Raw genomic sequence first — 15,558 nt, 5'->3', positions numbered from 1 at the left:
GGCGGCTCGAGCGCCATTCCCGTGGAGGCGACATCATCCTCTGCCCGTCGGTCGCCGATGCATTCAAGATGCTGAGAATGTGGAGGCGTCCGACCTGTGCGCAGGCGTCACCTTCCCGGGGCGGTGGTCATTCCGACTGCGCCTGCCTCCCGCCCCCACAATAATGCAAAACCAACAACAAAATATGCACAAAAAGACAAAAGCAACAACACACAACTCGAGATCTACACAATTAGCATTTGTATATAAGAATGTTTCGTACCGATCCATTCCCAGCTCCTCCGCTGCTCCCCAAAGCTGTAGCGCCCGCGTCGTGTTCACTTTGTGGAGTGGTGACGGAGGTTGCTGGATTTGGAGCAGGTGCGATCGATCCATTGGTTGACAATTCGAAGAAACCCATATAGAACCCAATTGTTATACGAGCAAATCCTGTGTGGAATCCGTTTATATGTATTTTGTTAGATTTATGCGATCAAATTGTGTCACGAATTATTATTGTTATTTGTGCGTATGTGTTCCCCCGTATTCCCACTCTGTATACACCCGAACCCCATACCTACCCATATGTAACCCATATGCAATCGAAGATTAGGTTTTAGAAACTGTAACTGTGTATTCGAAACAACATCCGAAGCAAGCAAAAAACCAACAACAGACATTGTATGAAATAAATTGTAATTTCTAATTTCCAAAAAAAACTATGCGTTTTGTAAGGGTGTGTACGCTTTTTGATTTTTCAGCTCAACAGTCTGAAAGATTCGTTACGAGCGCAAATCTGGCTTAGTCTCATGCCGTTCCTTGATAGGGTCCCCATTGAGGATCAGGAAAAAATATATATGTATATGGCTGGAGAAAATATCCTCAATTATTGATCCTTGATAAGGACTTCAAAAAATCAAGAACATTTTTCCTATCACAGGAAGCCATCCCACGCCTTGATCGGTCCACAAATAGCGAAGAAAACTAAATATGTATACTGGGGATGCTGGATACTGGTCCACAGATCAAGGATATTTTTCTGATCTCAGGAAGCCATATCACGCCCGGATCGGCCCACAAATAACGGAGAAAACAAGAAAACAAATCTGGCCACAACAAGCCTCAATCTTGCGGCCGGTTAAATGGCAGAAAACGAGAATTTTCTATCTGGGGTACCAGGCCAACAGAAGTCAGCAGAAAGTACCTGGTTTTTTATTTGAAAATTTTTCGGGACCCCAAAAGTATGCAACATTTTTTGCATTCTTTAAAGTTGCTTTCTGCTGATATCTGTTCGCCTGGTAGCCCAGATCCGAAAACCGAAACATCTCGGTTTTGAGCGGCATCAAATTGAGGGTGGTTTCTCGTCCGATCGGGGCGTGCGACGGTTTCTTGTGATCGCAAGAAAATCCTTGATTTGATGGAGTCCTTGTCGAGGATGGGGGATATTTTCTCCGGTCATATCCTTATGTGTGGGACGATCTGGGCGAACGACGGCTTCCCGTGATCGGAAAAATATTCTTAATCCATGAATATGGACTTCGATCCCTATCCATACATATGTAGTTTTCTTGGCTGTTTGTGGTCCGATCTGGGCGTTCTAAGATTTCCTGTGATCGGAGGACCCCCCGTGATTTGACGAATTATTTATTAAGGAATAATGATCAAGGATATTTTCCCCACTTATATATACTCACTTTCCTTATCCATTTCTTGTCCGATCAGGATATTTTATGTCACCTTGTGATCGTGCGAACATCGCCGATCGTTTGGAGACAACTAGGATATTGCCTGTTTAACTTTTAATTGCAAAGCTCCACCATCCCTATCCCCGATCCTTTGAACCTAGATTGACGTCAAGGACAAAAAGGATATAGCCTTTTTAACAGGCAACTAAGCAATTTGGGTCGTGCTATCCCCAAGGTGCTGTCGCCTCGCGTGCTTCGATATCTGATCCAGGGTCCATTAGCAGATATTTTTTTACAATATAAATTTAAAACTATTTCAAAACAACGTTTAAATTTATTGTATAAATGCATAGTTCCAATTAGTGCTACAAATCAACGTTATTGATATTGTCGCCATTAAAAATATATTAGTATTCGATTACGCACAAAATTAAGAAAATTTACAAACCGAATACAGATACTTTTGACAATGCAGACCGAACTGGTGGTACTCATATTCTTCTGCTGCCGCCTTAGCGGTAAAGAGGCGAGTTGCGATGAACAGTTGGTGTACAAGATGACGAACATAGAGTGCGTCGGAAACCCGGAGCGTGTGAAAAATATCTCCTGCAATTTAAAAGCGGTCAACTGGACTAGGGCCATCGCTAACATGGATTGTTACCTCCCCGTCCCACTGTGTAACCCTGTGGTAAGCTGGAAGAAGACTAGCTATGAGCCAAAAGTGATCGCCCATCTCTGATAGATTCGGTTGCAGCTCTTCAAGAGGGACTATAGCAACCAGTGGAAGCCTTTCCTGGTGGATGTGTCTGTTACCGTAGGCGACGTGATGTCTAGGAGGAGCTTCCTGCCCTACGGTGTCATCATGTGGAAGATGTTGCAGCGTTTCACTAACGTCAACCACTCCTTCCCGATTTCGGTATGGGTTGTGTTTCAAGAACGCAAGCGTTCCCTTGTGAGATATCACTGACATCCGCTACGTTTACTCAGGGTCATCTATTTGCTCGGAATGGTTATCTGGACCCATCATTGGTACCACCCTTTCCTCTTGGGCTCTACCAGGTCAGTGCCGTTATCGTGGATAGGAATTCCAGCATTAGCGAGTACGTGGGCACCGTCAAGTTCTATATGCAGTCCATGTTGCCGGTGAAGAGCAAGAAAAGGCCTAGAACTAAGGCCCAGGAGCCCTAAGACATCTCAGGATGTATTCGGAATAAAACTGATAATTGGAACATTTTTCATTATTTTCTTTCTATATATTTTCATTTCTCAGCGCGTTTACATGTTCTCGTTCGGTTTCAGTGTCTGTTTGAGTCCACTTGTATATACTATGCCGTGTATATTCTGTTCTGTGTTCTGTTTGTGTGTATATATAGTTCATATAATATATATATATATATATATATATATATTTTGTTTTGATTAAATTAGATACATTTAAATCAACTGCAGTTGAGGTCTGGCTCTGGGATCTGCATCTGCATCTGCAACTGCATATGCCCGTACGGATACGAATGTAAACTCAACTGTTGCTTGGCCATAACCGAAAATATTGTTAGCTGCAGAAACACACCCGTACGTACGTACGTACGTGTGGTATATATGTACGTAGTACGTCTGCTAATGATAATGGATTCATAATTGAGTTCCCTCTGCAATTCAATAAGCGGTTTGTAATATTAACGTTATGTTTATGATATATCGAATACATGTCTATATATATCTCGCACTGGATAAGTCCCGTCCCTCTATGTACAGAAACTAAAAAAAACTGGGCAAAACAGCGGGCGGGGCAGGGCAGGGCAGCGAAACTCCCAAAATTATGAAATCAAACGAAAGAGTCGATATACTGATAACTGATAGCCAGGATAACTGGAGTTTGGCTTATCCTACACACTGTATACTCGTATAGACTGTACTGTACGTTATATTAGCAAAATATGGAATTAGCCTACGTTTTGTATGTGTGTCCTACGTGTCTATGCTTTCCCTTGTTGTTGTTGTTCTTTCGGTTCCTGAATACATTTTTTGCTGAACTCTTTAAATACAATATATAGTACATATACTCGTAATGCTGTTCTGTTCCTACATACAATACAATACTTTGTTTGCTCTAGAAAATTTGTCTCGAAAAATTCTTCTTTTTTTGTGTGTTCGTTCTATGCTTGCAAAAATTTGAGGTAGTTTTATTTTATTTGAATTTCTATATCTTCATTTTCATGTTAATCTTTTTCCTTTCCGCTTTTTCCGTTTTAGTAGTTTTTTTTTAGTTTTAGATTCTCTTGTGTTTTTGTTGCCATACAAAGCCTTGAACAATTTTGGGTGAAAGGCATCGAAAGTGGAACCGAATGGAAGAACTAAACTCGATCAGCGATTATAAAGTATTATGTAAAGTATTGCTTTCCATACGATCATCAGGTTCTATAAAAGCCAGGGGGGGGGGCGCATATAGATTCGTGTATACATATATATATATTTGATTCTTGTATACAATTATCGGCTAAAACTAATTGGGGCACAGAGACGCATCTACACTATCTTCAGACAACACTCAGATACTCAGATGATATACGTAGCTATGATACACATCTCTCTTTTGGGCAGTTTTATGGTTGCAACATATTGAAAAAGGATTGCCATTGGGGCATCTCCGACTCCTTGCACTCTAAATATATCAGTCGTTCCTAACAACTGTGTGGTTCATGTTGTTTAATTACATTTTTTGGCAGTGTTGAGTACTCGGTTTCGGTTTCGGTTTCGTTTTCGATTTTCAGTTTACGTTTGGTTGCTTTTGGTTTTACTTACGTTAAAAATTCACTTATAAATTCATTGGAGTAGAAAGAATTATAAATTACGTTTACTGTTAAGGCGAATTTTCTTTTATATGGGTCTGCCGTTCAGATATGTATGTACATATGTATGTAAAACCAACAGCAACATCAGTGAAAAGAATAGATAGGATAGGATACATCGCTCTAATGTGTGTGAGTGTATGCTGTGTGGCTCTGCTGCTCCTTTCGATAACTTTATTTTTACCTTGGCTAGGTTCTGAATGATTCGTTTAGGTTTAAGGTAGGTTTAGGGGCTTAAGGGCTTAAGAGCGAAACTAGTTAATGATATATAATATATTATGTACAGACGACTGCTCCTCTTGGAGACGAGTTTTGCATGGGATTTGCACTAACTTAATGGATAATCAATCGTGTCTCGGGGCCTAGGCTTAAAAATGGTGTTTGCATTGCTGTTCGAATTGAGTACAAAATGTTTTACAAATATTTGATGCAGCTTATTATAGCTTTTGTAAATGCTTCAAGTCTTGTGTTCTTCTTTGCTTGTTTTTCTACCTTCTACCACCTTTTGCCTTTGCCTTTGCTTTTTCTCTCTCCCTCTCTCTGCTCTATTTTAAAGTTAGCCCGTTGACCCACGAGCCGAGCCAAGACGAGGGTTGTGTGCGTGGTTGGATGTTTTGGCCAGGTCCTAAAGGTACGACTACAACAATAGAACGAACGAAACGAACTAACGAAATAAAACGTGTGGATAAACGATAAACTAATAAAAAAAATACATTAGAAACAAACAAGTCTTGTCCACTCCGTACTCCATAGTCCATAGTCCATACTCCCTATGGGCTCTATCAAAATGTACAATTAACTAAGGGCTAAAACCTACAACTAGAGACGTTAAAACTTAAGACATTTGTTCATAACAGTTGCTCGAACGCGCGGGTGGGTTGCGATAAGGTGGCCACAGGATCTTCTGACTCGGATTTCTTATATGCGATTAATGTATGTACAATTTACAGCGAACGAAGGATGATCGATCAAATGGAGCAAATGGGACAGCTAGGGCAACTGAACGAAGCGGGCCCTGTCTATGGGATGGTGCACTGCACCCTAGATGGTGGCTGTGGCTGTGGCTGTGTCTGTTAATAGATCTTTATAGCATATGGTATGATGGCTTAACTTAGATCGTAGAATATCTATTCTAGTTGTCACTGTTTACTCGTTTGTCGCTTGTGGATTTTCTGTGTGTGTGTAATTACTTAGAGAATACTTTTGTTTTTCTGCGGTTGCTTGCTGTTCTGTGGTTCTTAAATAGGCACCAGAGCATCCGTGGCCACCATCTTGGGCGGTTTGCGGGGGTGCTTGCGACGCTGCTGCATCTGCAGTTTGGCAATGCTGAGCACCTGCTGGTAGCTGGACACGGTCCCACTGCTGGCAGTCCTCGAGCTGACCGTCGCAGAGACGCCATCGTCCTCCTCCTCCTCCTCATCGTCCTCTTCATCATTCTCGTCCTCCTCATCGTCATCCTCGCAGTCACTAGCGCCCATTTCCTGCAGCTCGTTCACATTGTAGTCGTCGGCAAAGAGCTGGGCGTCGTAGCGCAGCCTGAAGGCCGTACTCAGAAGGCTGTCCACGCGGGTCTTCTCCGCTGGACGCATGTGCTTGATCTGCACCACCTTCGTGTGGCAGCGCGTCCGATTCGGACACTCGGGCAACCACTCGTCAGATATTCTGTGTCAAAGAAAAAGGGATTATGCATTGTCTAAAACAGATATCCGTCGAGAGGCACTTACATCTCGCGCGGGGACCAACGCACGAAGCAATCGTGGCCACCCTGGCTGTTGCGCCTCCGCATCAGGCACTGGCCCTGGAAGGTGATGGCCTGGGAGCCTTTGGTGAGCGTGCTGATCTGGCGCAGGCGATGCTGCAGCCCCTCCATGATGCCCGTATCGAAGAAGTCGAACATGCGAGCTGCAAAGGATTCGGACGGGATTAGACGAAGTCGAAGAGTGGTCTTGGATGGCTGTGCGAGATACCCACCTGAGAAGGGCTGTCGGCGGTAGCGCAGCTTCTTGCCGTTCTTCCGCAGCTGCTTGGGCACGGGCGGATCGGAGGTGCGCTTGCTGGCGCTCTCCTTGACGTTGTCCGTGGCATTGAAGTGGTTGTTCACATGCTTCTGCAGAGCCAGCTGGAGCACAGGATGCATGGACATGGTTAGAGGGAAGGTATCTCTAGCGAATCTCTAGCGAGAACACTTACCTGGGAACCGAACCTTATTCCGCAGCCCTCGACAATGCATTTGAACTGCTTGGAGCCGCCGTGGGAGAGGACGTGGCGCTCCAGCCAGCGGCGCGAGCAGGACTCCTTGTTGTACACCTTGCAGCCCACCCAGAGGCAGGCGAAGGGCCCCGTCTGGGTGTTCACGTGGTGCGTCTGCATGTGGTCCAGCAGCTTCGAGTTGCTCTCGTGCTTCTTGTTGCACTTGTCCCAGTAGCAGACGCCGTCGTGCCGCTTTCCGCCCTTGCCGCCGGTGCCGGCTCCTGCCGGGAACCGGATGGTCTTTGGCTGCGAGAGGATCGGCGAAATGGCGCACTTGGGCAGGCTCTTGCTGGCGGATTCGGCCAGGGCCGTGTCCACCATCGTGGACTCCGTGCTGCTGGCCGGCGTGGGGCAAGGGGAGCTCGAGTCCGGGGAGTCTGGAGCTTCGGGCGATGGTGCGTTGCTGGCCAGGGAGTTGCTGTCCGAGCCGGAAGCGGACGCGGACGAGGCAGTGGTGGGCGGGCAGGCCGAGACGGATTTGGTAGACCTGCAAAAGAGAAATTAAAAAGGCAGTTCTCCCTCCACTCGGAAATCTACTTACATGCCATCCGCGATGGAGTTGCTGCTCTCGCTGTTGCTCAGGCTGCCCCCGATCCCGGACTCGGGCGTGGGCAGATCCCGCAGCCGCTTGTGCGTCGGATGCGTCTCCAGGGAGCCCACCGACTTGTCGTCCTCCTCGTCGTAGTTGCTGCTCCCGCTGCTGCTGCTTCCTCCGCTGTTGCTGCTGGCGATCGGAGGCGGCGTGGCCGTCGGCTCGCTCTTCTCCGGCGGCGGCTGTGTCATGTCTGTGGTCGTCTGGGAGCAGTCCTCGCCCCCGCTGGAGATGCACGACGAGGTGACCATCTCGCTCAGCATGTCCGTCTGACTGGCAGCCCTCCGGCTGCTGCTGCTGCCAGCCGAGGGCGACGGCGCCGGCGAGGGCGAGCAGAGGGAGGCGGGCGTCGAGGGCTCCAGCGAGAGATCCGCCGCGGAGCTGACGCTGTTGGAGTAGCTGCTGCAGGAGTTGGAGTTCGAGTTGCTGTTGCTGCACTCCGGCAGCAGGTCGTGCTTCACGACGTCCGCAGTGCCCCTGCTGCTAGGCAGCTGGCCGGCAAAGCTCTGCGGCTTGGGCGAGGCCAGGAAGGAGACCGAGGAGCATTGCGAGACTGCCGCCACGAGGGCAGAGGCCGAATCCTCCGAGGGCTCCGCCTTGATCTTGCTGAAGGCCGACAGCGTGCACGAGTTGGAGCTGGACAGCGCCGGCGAGGATCGCAGGAGGCTGCTGCTGCTGTTGCTGCTCGGCGAGCTGAAGGGCAGCGGCGTCAGCGGATGGCTGCTCGCCTTGGCCACGATGCTGATGGCTCCGTGCGAGTTCTTGACCAGGTCAAAGAGATCGGGTGTGACGCCACCGCCACCGCCACCGCCACCGCCACCGCCATTGATGCTACTGCTGCTGCTGCTGCTGCTGCTGCTGGTGCCCAACTTCAGGGCCGGCACCTGGACCTTCGCCATGCTCAGCGTGGGCGTCAGCTTTGAGGGCGCAATGCTAACCAGCGGCGGCGTGGGATTACATGTCGTGGGAGTGGGCGCCAGCGCGAGCGCGACCGTGGCTACGGATGCCACTGGGGTCGTGCTCTTCCGCAGCTGACACAGTTCTTTGGTGGCCGATGTGGGCACTAGTGGCGGTGGTGTCGTAGGCGTGGCAATGGCAGGGGCCGTCTTGGGTGGCAGGGAGCGTGTCCTGCTCTTGAGGTCAACATCTGCGGGAAAAAAAACAAGAACGATACAGATTAGCTGGGAATCTAATGGACTGCAGGCGTAACCTCGGCTCAGCTATGCAAAAATGGATCAAGGCATGCCCGATTATGCTTGGATATTGCAAATCTCCGGGATCACTTACCATCGGTGGGCGGCCGCAGTCCGAAGATCTGCGACGTGGTGGAAGACGTGCTCGTCACCTTGCGACGCGGCAGGATCGGCGGCTTGGTGGCCATGGATGAGTTCGAGATGGTCACCAGAGGCGGGGGCTGGCTGGAGCTGAGCCTCGGAGGCTTCACAATCGCCCGGTGTTGGTGTTGGTGTTGCTGCTGCTGCTGCTGGTGCAGTTGCATGGCAGTGCTGTTGATGCTACTTAGATTATTCGAGGCATTATGGTTGTTGCTGGCAGTGATCAGTTGTTGCATCTGCAGCTGTTGCTGTTGCTGCTGCTGCTGCTCCGTCGAAGGCTCGAAGATGGAGCTCAGGGCGGGCATGGGCTGCAGGGCGGGCAGGCTCTGGTGTTGCTGTTGCTGATGATGTTGATGATGCTGTAGGGCCAGGGTGGCGGCCACCTTCTGCTGCTGCTGCTGCTGCTGCTGTTGTTGTTGCTGTTGCTGCTGCTGCTGATTGTTGGCCGCAATGGCTGCCGCCGCCTGGGCCAGCATGGCAGGCAGCGTGGCAGCGTTGAGCAGGAGACCCGCCGGCGTGGCCATGAACACTGGCTGGGCCGCAGCGGCGGCGGCTCCTCCCTGCACCAGTCGCTGCAGCTGCTGCTGCTGGATGGCGGCAGCAATCTGCTGCTGGAACAGCTCCTGGAAGTTGGGCGCACTGTTGGGCGAGGGCGTGGTCGCCGCTGCCTTGGCCGCCGCCGCCTGCTGCAGTTGCAGCTGCTGCTGCTGCTGCTGGAGCTGTTGCTGTTGCTGCTGTTGCTGCTTCATCAGCAGGTCCTGCAGCTCGTTGGCGCTGAGCAGACCGAAGGGATTGCCCGTGGAGGCCGCTGCCGTGGCCGTGGTGGCCGTCGTAGTCGTGGCCGTTGTCACCTGTAGCGGGAGCACACATTAGTCGCAACGCAAGGGCAAAGAAAAGTAATCAAATAAACTCGGTAAATTCAATATAATATTCGTGACGGACTTTGGGGGAATGGAAAATGCTACACACCTGCTGCAGCTTGAACACCGTTCCGTTGAGGAAGTACTGGGCGGCGGCTGCCTGGGCCGCTTGGGCCGCCTGTGCGGCGGCCGCATTGTTGTTCGCTGCCGTGGCCATCGCCGCCTTGGCCACGTTGTTCAGCTGCATGATGTTGGCGGCGGCCGCCAGTTGGGGCGGCAGTTGGACTAGATTCGGCAGCTGCACGGGCAGCTGGTAGAGCGTCGCATTGGGGTTGGGATTGGCGTTGGGGCTCGGGGCGGCCGGCGTCGTCGGATGCGTGATGGCGGTGCACGCGGCAGTGTTGGTGGCTGGCCCTGGGGCCGGAGAGATCTTCTGCTTCAGCGCCGGACTCGTGCCCGGCGGACGGTAGGACATGGCCGCCTTTCCGGCCTGCGCCTGCAGCTGGAGCTGCTGTTGTTGCTGCTGCTGCTGCTTCATCTCGGGCGTTCGCGGTGCGATGGCCACGTGCTTCTTGGCCGGCGACTTGCCCACCCCCGTGTGGGAGCTGTTGGAGCCGTTCGAGGAGGTGGAGGACGAGGAGCTGGAGGAGGAGTTGCTGTGGTTGCTGCCGTTGCTGGGCGTCTTGCGCAGATTGGGCGCCACCTGGGCGATCTTCGCCGGCTGCTTGGTGCTCCGCTCGATCTTCTTGAGAGCCGGAACGGGCAGACTCGTCGTCTGGCTGGCTGGCAGTGGCAGTGACGCTGACGGTGGCGGTGGCGCCTGTGTCGTTGCACTCACATTCGGCTGTGGCGGCGCCAGGACAGCGGGGCTGGGCGTGGCCTGTTTTGTCGCCTGCTGTTGCATCTGCAGCTGCTGCTGTTGCTGCTGTTTCTGCTCCTTGAGCTGCGACAAAATGTTAAAGTACTTGTTCAAGGAGGCGGTCGTGGCGGGCGTGCTCATGGTCAGCGTGTTGGCCGGGTGCAGGGCAGGGGCTGTGCTGGCGATGGCGTTGGCGTTGGGTGGCGGCGACAGTTTGCCCCCCGGCGAGGGCTTCATCTGGGACTTGAAGAAGCCGGTGATCTTCGTCTGCGACTCCTCGAGGGCCGCCGCCTTCAGTCTTTTGCTCGCGTCGCTGCCTGCCTGGGGCTCGCAGCGACTTTTCTTGGCCGCCGCCGAGGCCGGACTGCTCCCCTCTGCGCCGCCGGCGCCCGGTCCCGATCCTCCAGCTGGACGCTTCTTGTTGGCCGCTACGGCGGGCACGGCGGTGGAGGTGCTGCCCAGATTCGTGTTCCACGGCCACTGGAGGGTGGGCAGCAGGCTGGGCTGTCGCCCCTGGGAGTTGGCCATGGCCATCGGCATCGTTGTGGGTTTGGCAGTGCTGATGCTGAGGCTGTGGATGTGGGCGTGGCCGTGGGTGGGAATGGCCGAAGCTGGAGGCGTCGCCGCCGCTGCTGTCGGGCTGCTGTGGGATGTGGAGGTGGAGGACGCTGTGGAGGAGCTGTTCGGGCCGCTGGGAGTGCTACTGCTCCCGCTGAGTATCTGGGGCGGCATCTTGGTCAGCTGTTCGTCGCTCAGTTGCGAGTGCGCACTGTACGGGGAGCCGGGCTCGGACGCATCCTCACTGGAGCCCGTGCTGGAGTCCGCGCAGCTCAGCGAAGTGGCAACGCCGCTGGAAAAGAACGCAAAGAGAGACCACACGATAAGTAAGGCGTTATCACGCGGGTAGCGAATGGAATGGCTTAAACTATGTGCATATGTGGTAATCATAATATGTGGCTGAGATGTCTGGGACGCAATGCCCCCACTGGCCGCAGCCACACCTTCTTTCCAGACACGGGCAGCCCCTGGAGGAGGACACTGGCACACTCGCACACTCGAACACCCGCGTCTAGCGCTCCATCAATTTCCCATGGAATCACCTTCGAGCGCTTGTTTTAATTCATCAATTCTGCAATTACATTGCGTTTCCGCCTTGAATTCGTGTTTGTGTGTTTGTTTTCTTTTTTTTTACACGCTTTGCTGTTGTTTTTTTGCCCCTCTTTTTTCCACGGTTGTTTATTTGCCCGCCAGTGCTGGGCAGGGGAAGAATATCGATATATCGATATATATCGATAGTGACTGTTGTGAGCCGATTTGGCGCGCATTTCTTTTTTAAACTTAAGTCATTTGCCAAATGAAGAGCATTCTCCGCACCTCTCTCTGGCCGGTCTGTGGCCGCTAAAAGGTTAGCCTGCCACCAGAGGAAAGGAATGTGTCCTTTTGGCGCAACGAAAAAAAACAACAAGAATTATGCTGCGAGAGAACGAACCACAAAGAAAAAGAGAGTCGCAGAGAGCGGAGCGACCAACACTCGCATACATATGTAGCACACAAAACGGGTCGATAAATAAACGAAAGCATAAAGTAAACAAAAAAAAAAAGAGGGAAGAGCGAAGAGCGAAGAGAGAAGAGAAGAAACACGCAAAGAATACAGCAAGAAAAAACGCACGAGAGAAGCAGCCAAAAAGGAAGATATAAAAGTTTGCTCTCTCTCGTCTCGTCTCCTCTCTCTCTCTCTCTATGTCTCTGCCTTTCGTTATCTTTCTTTCTTTCTGATTGTCTGTTTGTCCGCGTGCAACATACTAACAGCCGCAGCATAGGAACCGACGGGGGCAAGAGACTCGAAATCTAATGCGGGAAAATGTTCGGCTTTCAGGTAGCAGCAGCAGCAGCGGTCTCACGCGAGTGTTGTGTGGAAGGGGCATGGGCGGGCCACACGTATGCCATTCTCTCGTCTCGTTTGAGCGGACAAAGGGAAGGAAGGGCATACCTCAGTCGGTTCAAGCATAAACTGAAAGGATTCTCCTGCACATTTACTCTTTAATGGAATTAACAGAACGAACGAACGAACGAACGAACGAACGCGTTGAGCGGTGTTCTTTTTTCACACATTCATTCCTACTCTACTCCTATTTCTCTCCCTTCTCCCTTCTCCGTTCGTTTGTTCGCTGGGCATTCTTTCGTTTTGATTTGCTTTAATATTCGCTTTGTATGCATGTGCTTTCTGTTGCATCGCCCGTCATGTGGTAGCCAACACTGGTTCTGGGGCTTCGCTTCGTTATGATTTCCAGGAATTTGCATTATATTTTATTAGCTTTTCATATCATCATACCATATCATCCCGGCGGTGCGGTGGCAGGGGCACATTTTACATTCCACCTGCCCCATCTTGTTGGTCGCATCGTTAAACGCGGAGATTATGCTTAAGCTTTGTGGAGTTTGGGTCGGGATTTGGGTTCTTTTGGGTTTTTCGTTGGGTCGAGGGTTACACATCGGACCAGTGCTGAATTTTATGTTTCTTTCTGGTTTGTCGCCCTAACAGGGGACCCATTCGGAGACGGCGACGGCGACGGCTGCGGCTACGACTACCTACGGGAATTAGAGATCTACACAAACGGAAACACTTTGTGAGTTTTATGTTTGTCTACCCCCAAAAAGATCTCTCAGATTACGAGCTGGTCGTCGTTCCTGTTTTTGTTGTTTCTCATGCGATGATAAGCTGATTAGAGAGATTGATGTTGTCCAAGGGTTTTCCCTCTTTCCTGATGAACTCGGGCGATGAATTCAATTCCCAGGTTTATTCATTTCCCTTAAATCTTTTTATTAACAATAATAATTATTATTAGGCAATTAATGTCAACTTCATTTAGTTTTTAAACAATTGAGAATATAAGAGATTCATGGTTACGGCATTTATATATCAGAGGGTTTCTTTTAAGCATTTCTGATAGTTTAACAAGTTGTAAAAATCCGTTCAGAACCCGTTAGACAAAGTTCCTATATCTTTCTTTACTTTAAAATAGTAAAATATTCGACTTGAATGCGGTTTTAATTTGCCGACGGCACATTGTATATCACATAACCATGTCCCAAAAGATAGCCTTTCAATGAATTTGAAATAGAATTTGGTACGCTGGGATATTTGTCCATTTATAGAAGGTTAGTTTTTAAAGTTTCTCATTGGTGGCCGGCAATGCGCTCGATGAGGTATTTCTTTTACAGTTCCTTAGTTTGAAAGGTATTTTCGGAATGCTCGTTCATTTACAGATGATTCTTTTCAATTTGCAGCATTTCAACATATTATGCATTCAGCGGCAGAGTTTACTCTTGAATTATGCATTCTATTTAATTTTCCAGCCATAAGCAAGACTTTATGGCCCCTATATGTACATACACGCACACTAACAGCAGCACTAATACTCAGCCATAGGAGTACACACACACACACACACACACACACACACACTCACACAGTTCATATTAAATTCATAGAATGAAAAAGCCCAGCAAAAACGGCAACAATTTAAATTTTATTAGAAAATCCCATTAGATACACACACACACACACACACACAAACGGGGGGGAAAGGCAAGCGACTTCCACTTCCGCTTGGAGTGTGCTTTTGTGTGTGTGTGTGTGTGTATCCAACACTACCACTCCCACTCCCACCACCCAACCGAACACCCTTCGCGCTCTGCACTTTTTCCCCTTCCTTTTTCCCTCTCCTCTCCCAGGAGCCACAAACAATTGAGCACGCTTCATTTGCAAGGCATGAATGAAAGCAGCGCCCAACGAGAAGGGCAGAGAGAGAGAGAGTGGGTGCGGGTGGGGGAGTGGGTGGTATAACAAGAGCTCAAGAGAGAGAGTGAGAGAGAGAGGGGGTACAAAAAATCATTGCATATTTGCTTGGGCAAACACAGCAAGAGAGGACTGAGAGAGAGAGGAGAGAGAAAAATAAAGAGTGACAGCAGAATAGCAGCGACAGCTAACAGTTATTTAACACATGATGTAAACGCGAATGTAAACTATGCTGTAATATGCAGAGCGGCGGGGGGAGTGCAGCAAGGAACAAAAGCAGAGGCAAAGACAGAGAAACATGCGCAGCAGCTGAGTGGAATGGGATGGGATGGGATGGAATGGGATGGTGTGGAATGGTGTGGGAAGAGGGAGCAAGAGCAATGCACGCGACGTAATCGCCTGACGCTGGTTGATGTCTCTTGATGACTTTTACTTAGAGCACAGAGCAGAAAACTACACCACACTACACTACACTACACTGCACGAGATGGTTGTTGCCACTACACTGCACAGTGTTTGTCTTTGCCCCACAATTCCCGAGTGCTGTTTAAGGCCTTTGCTTCTGGTATACTAACATTTAACGTTATCCAAAGTAGTTGTATCCGAAGCAGTATTCCAAGCTGTATCCAAAGGCAGCAGCTCCCGCTGGTTTCTTGTATCCTTTGCTATTGGATTTTTCACACTGTGGCACCACATGGACCGCGGGGACCAGACCTCCGCCACTCCACACACTCACTCGCTGGCGCTTCGGCTTTAAGCTTTTCTTTTTCTTTTTCCACTGTCCCCTTGGCGCATTTCGTTTGGGTTAGCTGTTTCGGAGGAGCTGCAACGTTCCCACCGTTTATGTTGCTCTTGCTGTGGCTGTTGTTGGTTTAATTATCCAAAGACACACAGTGGCACACACCCGACAATACACACGAACACACGAGCGCGTAGCATAAATATCCATATCCAAAAAGGGCCAAAAGAGCAGAGGAAGAACCGTTCTCGTTCCCGTCCGTCCGTCTGTTTCGTGCGGCGCGCGTTCTATGTCCGAAAATTGTGATGCGGCACCGCGTCGCGTCCGCTATACTGCAGGCACCGCGTCCGTCAGGGCTAAGAGAAAATGGTTGACTGAGAGAAAATGGCTGACTGAATCGACTATATGTACCGACTGATTTATAGAATCCAAAAACCTGGGTTCTTCTTCGAAAAGGGAAACAACGGGAAAACTGCAGAGTTTCCGCTCACTTCGAACCGCTCTCTCTCTCTCTCTCTCTCTCTCTCTGCGGCTCTCTCAGAAATTCCCTGTATAAAAGGGCCCGAGTGGATATTCTAACGGCAACTATTGGCTGCATGCGAGATGCGAAGC

General features: G+C 50.1%; 2 protein-coding genes across 5 annotated transcripts in view; one reads left to right on the top strand and one right to left on the bottom strand.

Moving 5' to 3' along the window:
- Positions 1–1,814: 1,814 nt before the first annotated feature.
- On the top strand, positions 1,815–2,990 carry LOC108159206. The gene is made up of 3 exons (XM_017292278.2): positions 1,815–2,352; positions 2,407–2,580; positions 2,652–2,990. Exons 1-3 carry the CDS (start codon positions 2,134–2,136, stop codon positions 2,850–2,852), a joined length of 594 nt encoding a protein of 197 aa, XP_017147767.1. The 5' UTR covers positions 1,815–2,133; the 3' UTR covers positions 2,853–2,990.
- A 632-nt stretch (positions 2,991–3,622) lies between these two features.
- LOC108159204 (zinc finger protein jing) overlaps positions 3,623–15,558 on the bottom strand; it is a 128,251-nt gene continuing 116,315 nt past the window's right edge. For 2 of the 4 annotated variants that reach the window (XM_017292274.2, XM_017292273.2), the window contains exons 2-8: positions 9,659–11,258; positions 8,643–9,540; positions 7,305–8,502; positions 6,704–7,250; positions 6,485–6,632; positions 6,238–6,415; positions 3,623–6,175 (exon numbers count right to left, since the gene is read on the bottom strand). In XM_017292274.2, coding sequence (XP_017147763.1) covers positions 5,752–6,175; positions 6,238–6,415; positions 6,485–6,632; positions 6,704–7,250; positions 7,305–8,502; positions 8,643–9,540; positions 9,659–11,140 — 4,875 coding nt within the window. In that variant the 5' untranslated portion in view covers positions 11,141–11,258 and the 3' untranslated portion in view covers positions 3,623–5,751. Of the gene's footprint in view, positions 6,176–6,237; positions 6,416–6,484; positions 6,633–6,703; positions 7,251–7,304; positions 8,503–8,642; positions 9,541–9,658; positions 11,259–11,508; positions 11,598–14,782; positions 15,337–15,558 lie in introns of those variants that run through there. The other 2 variants (XM_033391036.1, XM_033391037.1) reach the window with 2 other exon arrangements.

The sequence above is a fragment of the Drosophila miranda genome, chromosome 3 (genome assembly GCF_003369915.1).
Source record: "Drosophila miranda strain MSH22 chromosome 3, D.miranda_PacBio2.1, whole genome shotgun sequence".
NCBI classification, from domain to species: domain Eukaryota; kingdom Metazoa; phylum Arthropoda; class Insecta; order Diptera; family Drosophilidae; genus Drosophila; species Drosophila miranda.
Note: the sequence above shows the minus strand (reverse complement) of the source record. Positions and strands in the feature narration are given on the sequence as shown.